Source organism: Cololabis saira, chromosome 15 (genome assembly GCF_033807715.1).
Source record: "Cololabis saira isolate AMF1-May2022 chromosome 15, fColSai1.1, whole genome shotgun sequence".
NCBI classification, from domain to species: domain Eukaryota; kingdom Metazoa; phylum Chordata; class Actinopteri; order Beloniformes; family Belonidae; genus Cololabis; species Cololabis saira.
In genome coordinates this window covers 7,370,941-7,381,194 of record NC_084601.1, presented here as the reverse complement: position 1 = coordinate 7,381,194, position 10,254 = coordinate 7,370,941, and the positions used below count along the sequence as shown (strand labels likewise).

At 43.1% G+C, this 10,254-nt stretch overlaps 1 protein-coding gene across 1 annotated transcript; it reads right to left on the bottom strand.

Annotated features, from left to right (window-relative positions):
- Positions 1-1,774: 1,774 nt before the first annotated feature.
- On the bottom strand, positions 1,775-9,465 carry LOC133461410 (uncharacterized). Its single transcript, XM_061742312.1, has 14 exons — positions 9,306-9,465; positions 5,954-6,055; positions 5,753-5,869; positions 5,380-5,658; positions 5,161-5,279; positions 4,747-5,047; positions 4,533-4,655; positions 4,265-4,437; positions 4,034-4,131; positions 3,741-3,910; positions 3,446-3,623; positions 3,240-3,372; positions 3,000-3,074; positions 1,775-1,846 (listed from the first exon to the last, which is right to left on the bottom strand). The coding sequence occupies exons 1-14, from the start codon at positions 9,463-9,465 to the stop codon at positions 1,775-1,777; spliced, it is 2,100 nt and encodes a 699-aa protein (XP_061598296.1).
- Positions 9,466-10,254: the final 789 nt, after the last annotated feature.

The window sequence follows — 10,254 nt, the reverse complement described above, 5'->3', positions numbered from 1 at the left end:
AGTGCAGGTTTACTTGTAGTTCCTAGAGTATCTAAATGTAGATTTGGAGGGCAGGCGTTCTGCTATCAAGCACCATTACTATGGAACCAACTTCCAATCTGGGTTAGGCTGGCTGACACCACCTCCACCTTTAAAACTAAACTTAAAACCTTTCTGTTTAGTAAAGCCTATAGTTAGTGTTTAGTAAACCTCTAGCTGGTGTTGGTAAATCTCTAGGTAGTGTAAACTCTAGTGTGTTAGAGTCAGTAGTCATAGTTGCAGCTATAGAACAAGACTATAATAGTTAGTCTCAAATATAGCTTTGCGGTAGATATGCTGCTATAGGCCTATGCTGCAGGGGGGCATCGACATGATCCGCTGGGCGGTGCCTCTCATCCTTCTCCTCTCCCCTTCCTCTCTTTTCCATTTCCATTTTAATTTATTATAAATATCTCATAGCTATCGTTTTTATCCATCGCTCCTGTAGTTTCTTGTGCCGGCCCCCCTTTTTTCCTCTTTTGTGCATGTTTGCAGGCCGGAGCCTCGGGAGCTGCGTTCTGCCCTGCGGTCCCGGCCCCCCCCATCCCCGGTCATCACGTTGCTGCTTCCACCTGCCTAGGTGGATGTCTGCTGTGTGCTGCTGACGTCCCGTCCCCCCCGGTCATCCCGTTGCTGCTTCCGCCTGCCTGCGCTCCCCCCCCCCCTCTGGTCATCCCGCTGCTGCTTCCACATGCCTGCTGTGTGCTGCTGACGTCTCCGACTCCCCCAGTCTGGCCTTCGACAGGAGGGCCACCCCTTATGATCGAGGTCCTGCTCAAGGTTTCTTCCCTCCTAAAGGGGAGTTTTTCTTGCCACTGTTTGGCTTAAGGCTTTTCTCCCACTATGGGAGTTTTTAACTGCCATTGTTTATGTAATAATTGCTCAGGGGTTTATGTTTATGTTCATGTTCTGGATCTCTGGAAAGCGTCTAGAGACTACATCTGTTGTATTAGACGCTATATAAATAAAATTGAACTTCATTAAATACAAATTTAGCTCTGAACCGCTCTAGATTACACTGATCCCCAGAACACATAAAACCTCATGCCTCCCGGGCTCCGGATCTGGGCTGCGGGCTCTGTCGACAGCGGGTCATTCAGAGTCTCTCGGTTCCCGGCTCCTTCCCCTGAAACGAAACGGGACAGCGGTGGGGAGCCGCCTCGGGCCGGGCCGTGCTTTCGGATCGAACGGAGCCTTCTCATTTTCAAAATGCAGCAGCCAGAATTTTAAAGTCCCTTCACTGGCTCCAGTGTCCGTTTTAGAGTGGATTTTAAAATTTTAATTATTACTTTTAAGGCTCGTATGGGGCTAGCTCCTGATTACATAGCTGACCTCCTGACCCCATACGAGCCTGAACGCACCCTGAGATCCTCTGGTGGGTCATTCCTGGCCATTCCTTGGTCCAACTTAAAGACCAAGGGTGACCGGGCCTTTTCTGTTTTAGCCCCTCGCTTATGGAATGACCTGCCGGAGGAGATCAGGGTAGCTAACACACTGTCTTCTTTTAAGTCACTTTTAAAAACTCACTATTTTAGACTTGCGTTTAACTGATTGTATTATTTGTCTGATTTTATCTCTCAATTGTGTCTTAATATTGTACCAATTGTTTGTTTCCTGTTTTTAATTGCATGTAAAGCACTTTATGACTTGTTTTGGAAAAGTGCTCTTTAAATAAAAAGGTATTATTATTCTCACGTGCTTCTAGGCGCTGCAGGGGCCAGTCACTTGTCTGCCGTCGGTCGCCGAAGTGCGGGCGTCACGGATCCAGGAAATGCAGCTCATAGCTGAGGCGAGACGCCGGCCGGCCGTCCTCGAGACGTCCCGATTCCTGATATAAACAGAAAACTCAGAGCGGGGAAAGGGGGTTTCAGTCAGAGCTTTTAGTCGCAGTGGGCTCCCATCTTATGGCTGGTGAGTGCGTGGGCACCACAGGCTCAGATGGCGGGATGCTTCTCGCTGGGTCTGAGAAACTTAGAAAGGAGAAAGTTTGTGGGAGATCGGGGCCGCAGCTTCAGCGTGCGGATCCCCCGGGCCAGTCCCGATGCGGGCGCGCCTTGGACCCCCCCCCCCCCCAGAAGAAGACGTGGTCCTGACGAGCTGGACAAACTGACCAGCTGAGACGATGAAGACACACACACACACACACACACACACACACACACACACACACACACACGTTTTTGGGGTTGGTTAGTCGCGGTGGATTGGCTCAGATTGTGATTCGATCTCGAGACTTGGGACGGTTGCCGCTCGTGTTTCTGCCGGTTCCGTGCCTGTTTTCATGTCTGTTCTTTTTTTGCCGATTTCCAGTGCTCGACGTGCACCTCCATGTGTGTTCTCGCGTCCTGGATTGGCGGCGGATGTCACCCCCCCGCCTCCCAAAAAAAAAAAAAAAAAAAAAGGGGTCTGTATGTGTATGCATATGTATCTATATTAATGATAAATATATTAACATTGCACATATATATGCCTTAGGTTCTTACCAGCATGATATTAACCATTAATATGTGTGCAGACACAAAAAAAAAACAATTTTGACTCAATGTTCTTCCAGCGAAGATGAATTTAAGTGATGCATTCTTTAGAGAAAAAAAAAAAACTGGTTTCCTATAATTTGTGAATCCATTAATCATTTTAGGCAATAATGGGGTGCAAGTGTTCACAACAACATTTGAGCACTACTGTTCAGAAAGGACCCAAATCAGAAAAATCAAATATTAAACAAAACACCACACACACCCCAACAACAACACACACCCCTAAAAGACACATGGAAATGGACTGACTGACAGTAATAATGCATTTTAAAAAGTTCATTTTATTTTTTCAGTCCATTATTCTTATCCAGTGTGTTTGGCTGCAATTCTGGTACCTAGAAGGAGAGTTTTGATTAAGACAATTGAGGGGGGGGTAAAAAAAGAAAAAGAAAAAAAAAAAAAAGCAGTACTACATGTGCAACGCAATAAAGATTAAAGACTCACTTTTCCATCAAAGCACCGTTCTTCACACATCTTTTCTGATGGCCTACAAACTTCTACTGAGCACATGAAATTGATCTGAAAAAGATTATTGATTACAACATACTGGTACCTCTCGTCAATGCCCAAGTCTCAAAGTTTGCTGTATCTTCAGATGTGGAATAAGCAGCAACCACCACCATAATCAACATTTGCTTCATCCATTTAAAAAAAAAGGTAATATAAAGATTTACAGCTACTCACTTCTTCATTGAGATACAAACTTGTCTTTTGATCCATGAAGTGAAACGCATTCACAACAAAGCGTCTTTGATGATTATTTGGTGTGCCTTTGACTTTAAGGACGGCTACAGTGGGATCATTAGGATTGGCACACCTGGAAACAAAAAGGAATAGTGGTAAGATCGTACCTGAACAATGATGCAATTGATTCAAGCAGCAATGCTTACCCTTCATAAACAAGCACCAGAGCATTTGATGCAGAGTCAGGGTAGGCCAAGCAGTAGTTAACCAGAATTACTGCATCTGGTGCAGGAGAATTCAAAATCAACTCAAGGTACACAGGATGGCCAAGGAGGACCCGCAAGGGTTGATGGTGTGTGGGAAAGTAACTTGAATATGTATGATCTATTGGAGGATCATGTAGAAAGATTTTAGAGCAAGATCTGTAGACTCTCAGTCCAGCCAAACTGATCAATACAGTTCTTACACCAACTGATATTGTACATAAATAAACCACCTGACCTTTGGCAAGTCTCAACTCAACACCATAAGGACTGTTGGAGATTATTGCTGGTGGCATTTTGGTAATTGAGGTCCTTGGATTAGCGTAAGTAGTCTTGACCATGTAGCCAACACTGGCCATTGATTGCTGAGTAATGCCATGCTTCTTGTATCGACACTCGATCAAGAACCTACAGAACACATGAATCAGTTGGTCACAGCATACAGTTAAAAAAAAAGTAATTCAACCACTATTGCAACCATAAAAGGCACGTTTGCTTAAAGGAGTTTGCGTATGAAGACCTTACACCAACCTGATTGGATCAGTTCTGGTAATTAGGCCATATTTCAAGTTCAGAACATGGACAGCGGTGTGCACCTCAATCAGATGGATCTTGACTTCACCAATATCCTATAAAGAAAAACTCCACTTGCATCAGGCTGCAGTTGTATGTATGCCGTGCAACTGGTGTGACCCAATAATTAAAATAAATAAAAAAGGCAATAAAGTATAACGTGGTGGTGAGGGGGGGGGCAAAACTCACATATGAACGAGCTCCGCAGTCTCTGAATTTGATCTTAAAGATGGCAACCTTGTCATTTACAATGGCAGGTTTGCAAAGTGGCTTCCCGGGAATAACAAGTGTTTTCGGGTCTACAGGAATGGATGCACTACTGTTGCGAATGGCAAAAACAAAGTGTTGATCTACAGTGCATTCTGGAGACAAAAACAATTAAATGGATTATTCACTATTAGAGAACACCTTAAAATGATTGATTTATACTATATCACCTTAAAAACAAAAGTCTCACCATCCAGTTGGTAGTAGCAGGCAGGTTTATATAAATCTGCACAGCATCCTCTTTTCTTACAGTTTGAGGCAGATATTCCTAGGTGACCACAGGGTAGCCGCTCTCTAGTGTGAACCGCACAATCTAGGGTATTTTTTTTTTTTAAGAAAAAAATAAAAGTTAGTTTACTAATGAAATACCCAAAGGCGATTTGCTGGATACAATTCACACCTACTGGGTTGATTGTGTGGTGTTGATGCTGGTGCAGCGGTACTGGGAATGCTCTTTAGCATTCCCAGCATAGAGGGTTTAACAGTGGCTGGTTTGCCAGTCGTCAGTGGTGCAGTGGTTCTAGGAGCACACTTTGTGGGTTTGGGAGTGGCTACAGTTGGAGTGATGGGTAATTTGTTGCAGTTTGTGTCTGTGGAAAAGGCACGAGGAAACAGGCCAGAGTCAAACTTCATACTTTCCACACAAAATACAGTAAACTCTCGGGCACGGCCAAAGACGTCAACTGACAACTGCAGACTATATATCTGGGGAAGAGAGAGAAAGAGAGAAAAATCCTGTCATGAATTCTAGATAAAATAATCCATGATGGTAAAACAACATTCATGCAGGCAGATGCAATATTTTTTCTGCAACCTACATCTTCAGTGTCTTCTCTCACATTGCAGCCTGTGAACGGTATCGTCAAGGTGTTGTTGGCATGATTCACATGATAGCCACAGTACTTGTGTGCATCCATGACAGAAATATTCTTCAAACCTTTTGGGGTGGGAAGCCAGGAAAAAAATAAATAGAGGCACATCTTAGAAATCGGACATTAAGAAAATGTAAAAAGAAAAATCAATTTAAAGTTCAATACCCACAACTTGGACCTCGGTTAACAGGCCTGGTGGCAGAGTAATGTGGAAGCCATCTTCACTACAAACCACTCTTATCCCGTCATACGTTGAAGTAGTACACATAGTCCAGCTCCTTGGGGGGACGTCTACAAACAATACCTGGAATCCACTTGCTGTAGCATCAGGCCAGTGTTTTGTATCAGACTCTACTTCGCCCACCTGGTCAGTCATTTCAATGGTTCCAACACCTTTTGTATCTGGATTTTTATCTTCATAGTCATCATAGTCAAATTCGCCAACTGGGAAGGGGGGGACAGAGGATGTAGACCAGAGGATTAAGAGCAGTAAGGCCCAAATATACTGCCAATTTTACATGAGACAAAAAAGAAGTACCTGTGGAAACACCTTCAACCTCCAGGAATGCATCCTCCGGAGAGGTTTCACTGACTGCAACAACTCCAACCCCAGCAGGAACCTCATCTTCATAGCTGTCATATTCAATATCTTCATCTGGAGTAGAAGGGTGAATATTCCCCACTAAGTGCATTTCAGTGGGGCGACATCCATACCAAGGATGAGATTTCACCAAAATACCTTCAATTTTCCCGAGTTGATCTTCATAAGAGGTTTGCCTGACTCCAACCCCTCCAGCTCCTTTAGAAATGTCATCTTCATACTTATCGCAGTCAGTGTCACCTGCAGGACAGCAGTGGACGACTACGGTCAAAACTCACCACAAGTATCAAGTGGAACGTCTGTGTGGCTTAGTGACGCTAATACTCCCGTCAAACCTGTAAGCTTCAAATGTAACTTTTTGGTTAATTGACCCCAATATCTGTGTTAGATCATACAGCCTAAATAACCTTTGCGTGTTCCAGTGAGCAGCCAGTTTAACTCCCCTCAATTTGCTGTTGGTGACCTTAATACAGACATTGACTGGCAATGGGTGTAGAGATGGATTAAGGTCAAGGACACCCTGTCCTTTCAAAAGTTACTGCTTAATCTTGAACCTCTTAAAAATGACAGATCCTTAACCGCTTTAATGAGCCCGTCGCAATTTTACTGTAACAGCCGTGTGTACTATAATCCAGTCAAATTTATACCTTGGAGGAAGAAAAAAAAAAAGCCAGGTTGTGTGGGCATTACTTTGTAAACCCTTGATGGATTGATGGACATCATTCGTGATATTTTACCCCAGGAAGTGATACAATCATAGGTTAGATTTTTCCAGGGCTTTTAGCCCCAAATCCAAATTCAGATACTGAATATTAATGTGAAACGGCTTCAAAAAACATCATACAAGGGTATTGCCGGCAGTTGAGGACATCCAAGGATTAGCCCAGACCTTTTTATGAGTTCAGGGACCATCCCCAAAGTCTTTTTGTGCAAGATCTCCAATTGTTGTATATTCATATATTGCTCATTGTACAACCCTACAGACATGTTAATCACACGATTCAGGCCACCAACACCAAGTTTGTTTCCAGATGTCTACAATAACATTTAAAAAAAAAAAAAAAAAATCTAATGTTGCATTTTTTGTATTAAGCAAGTCTGACAAACATGTCCAACAGAGTTCACTACCCAGTCTGCTGCAGTTTCCCCCTCATCACCTGCTTGTTTCTCTTTGCATCAGTAGGTACTGCCACTCTCCATTCAGCTGAATGCTACCACAGACAACTCATACATACATACATACTCAACATATTATGACATTTAATGTATATTTTAAACAGGCCTTGAATGTCTTAAAAACAATCTAAAGCTTGTTTTTTCTACATGAATCAGAAATTCAGCCTGTGGGCCCTGTCTCTAGTTTTACCACTTCTAAAGCCTTTTTCTGTGCTTCATTTTAAGGGCGGGGGGGGCTATGATAATGAGGGTCTGTGCTGATTGGCTGCTTGAATGACGTGTAGGAGGGGAGGAGAATAAGCCTCGCTCCGGCCAGAGCAGCCGGCTGCGTTGTACACAAAACGTGTCCCATGCAAGAAGCTTCTGCGACAAAATCAATTCCATGGCTTTATTTTTTTTGTATTAGACTGTCCTAACTTGCCGCGAGTTTAACAGTTTCAGTGTGGACGGAGAGCGTCCGATGTCACGCAGCTCGACGCGATAGTCGGACGCTCTCATTCAGTTACACGCTGTAAACGGATCTTAAAGGTATTGTGACATCATTTTTAACATGCTTTTAACACTATTAAAAGTCTTGGCCAACATCCCTTAAATGTGTCTAAAAGAGTGTAACAAGAAAAACTTCACTCTAGTACTCCATTCTGTCCTTTTTATGACAGTGTTTTTTTGCACCGTGAAAAACGGGTCCTTTTCCCCCTTTCCTGTCAATCATTGCGCCGCTCCTCCTCCAAACCTCTTCCAACCAACCGCTACACACTTCTGCCAGCGTCTCCACACACACGCGCGCACACCAAACCACAAACACCGACACACACAGCCCAGACAGGGCGACTACAGCCCGGGGATGAAGTCCAACCGGGACCAGAGGACCGGGACCGCAGCTCCCCGCGAGCAATACGCTCACAGCGGCGTCGGAGAGTTAAGCCGGGAGCGACAGGCGAAGCATGCACGGAAAAGCAGCAGGGCGAAGCAGACAGTCCACAGCAAACAATCACAAAAATAAAAGGCATGTAAATAAAGTGTCCCCTTATCTTAAGTCCAGTCAGTGGCCACGGGTCTTCTTAGCAGTTTTCCTCCGGTGATTAAAACAAAAGGGGCTCTAAACAGCTCCGTGTTAAGCCTGATTTATGGTTCCGCGTTAAATCGACGCCTACGCCGTAGGCGTCGGCGTACGGTGCGCGTCGCCGCGTAACCCTACGCCGTAGTTACTGCGTCGGTGTAACGCGGAACCATAAATCGGCCTTTATGATGCGCTGGAGAAGAGAGGAGGCAGGGAGCTGGGTGGAGGGGGCGGTGATTTAGCGGATCGTTACGTAACGATCCGCCACGAAACCAGGTGCGCCGTTTTTGCACAGTTATGCGGAAAATCCCAGAAAGCACACAATACACTGAATGTTAAAAGTTCGTTGTTTTTTGGGTTGTTGATGTCAAGACACCCAACACAAAAAAAGAAATCAAGAAAAATGTGTTTTTCATGTCACAATACCTTTAAAGCCTGATCAGCCTTTAGTCAGCTCGTCTTCACAGAGGAAGATTTCTCATCATTTCTTATGTTACAAGACAGATGAATCATGTTAACTGTAAATACATGAAATAACTGTTTTTCCTTTCTTTTTTGTTGTTTTGTTTTATTTTTTCCCCCTTTACACTGTTGTTCTACTACTCCTCAAGTGTGCTTTATATCCTGTAAACCTATGGGTGGGGGGGTGGGAATGGTGGACTCACTCAATGTTTCAGCTCAACAATGCACTTTAACATTTTGGGGATGAATGTGCAAATTGAAGTCATGCATATGTTCTGTACTTTTCATCACTGTGGGATAAATGTAAAAAAAAACAATAAAACATCTTTACAAAAAAATAAAATGAAAAAGAAAAGGGACAGCAGAAGGTGGAGAGAGGTTAAGTGAACTTGAATAGTATATATATATATATATATATATATATATATATATATATATATATATATATATATATAGTAAACATTTGCAAAGAAACTCAACTATTAGCAACGCAACTGATACAATAAATTAAAAATACTTTGCAAAATGCTATAGACAGTCTCTACGGAAGAGTATTAGGGCCAGGCAGAAGAAAAATAGAGGTTTCGAGGTCGATAATGTTAAGTACAGTTTCGAGAAAAAAGTCGAAATGTGGGGAAAAAAGTCGAAATGTCGAGAATAATTATTTGAAATTAGTTGAAATGTTGATAAAAAACGCAAATTTCGACTTTATTCTTGAAGTAAGGAGAGAGTTAAGTGAACACAAACATAAAACCTATAAAAAGATCCCCAGACAGCTCGCAGCAGTGTTACCTCCCGTGAAAGTGTCCGGTCCCCCCCACTGGCCAGTGGAGTAAAACCTGAGAAGGTCACTGTGGTTGATCCGCACCCAGGATCCCTGGACCTGGACCGGCACCAGCAGCATTACAGTCCCGCTCAGGACGAGCAGCAGCTCGGCCTGCAGGAGAGCCATGGGTCCGGAGAGAAGCGGCCACGGCTGCACAACCGCGGCTATAAAGACTGATTTATGGTTCCGCGTTAAATCGACGGCGTACCCTACGGCGTAGGCTCTGCGTTGGTGTAACGCGGAACCACAAATCAGACTTAAACACGCAGCCTCCCGTCAGCGCAGCAGGGGATCAATCAGGCTGATTAGTTGCACCTGCTGGCAGCAAATTTGTTAAAAGTAATGTATGTACACATAAGCTCTGGAGAGGTCAGCTTTCTCTGATGACAGAAAATATTTTACATTGTCAGTACCTCCAACCAGTACTCGAGTTGTAAAAAAAAATCAGGGGGGATGGTGGATTTTATCATATGGGGACAGATAATTTGTGCTGATTACAAATAATATAATATATTACAAATAATAGCACTGACCAAAACACCTGCAGAAATACTGCAGGAATGACATAGCAGCAGTTAAATGCAGCCTTCTGTAAGCTTTAAATATCCACTGGGCTTACATCAAATACATCAAAACACAACAATAAAAACTGTTTTCTGAACTTATCAATATGACTCTGTCCTTCACAGGATAAGTAAAATGGATCACTGCAAAAACTCAAAATCTTAACAAGAATATTTGTCTTATTTCTAGTTAAAATGTCTCATTTTAGTAAAAATCTCATTACACTTAAAACAAGACTCATCACTGGAAAAAACAACAATTTTCACCTGTTTCAAGTAGATTTTCACTTAAAATAAGTAGAAAAAATCTGCCAGTGGAACAAGATTTTTTTGCTTGTAATAAGAAGATAAA

What these genes read in the sequence shown, in the direction of transcription:
- LOC133461410 (XM_061742312.1), bottom strand. Translation starts at nt 9,465, where the DNA reads ATGGCTCTCCTGCAGGCCGAGCTGCTGCTCGTCCTGAGCGGGACTGTA. An exon ending in TGAGAGAAGACACTGAAGAT is followed by an intron (nt 5,048 to 5,160) that starts GTAGGTTGCAGA and finishes TCTCTTCCCCAG; the next exon opens with ATATATAGTCTGCAGTTGTC. An exon ending in GTTTGTATCTCAATGAAGAA is followed by an intron (nt 3,075 to 3,239) that starts GTGAGTAGCTGT and finishes AATCTTTTTCAG; the next exon opens with ATCAATTTCATGTGCTCAGT.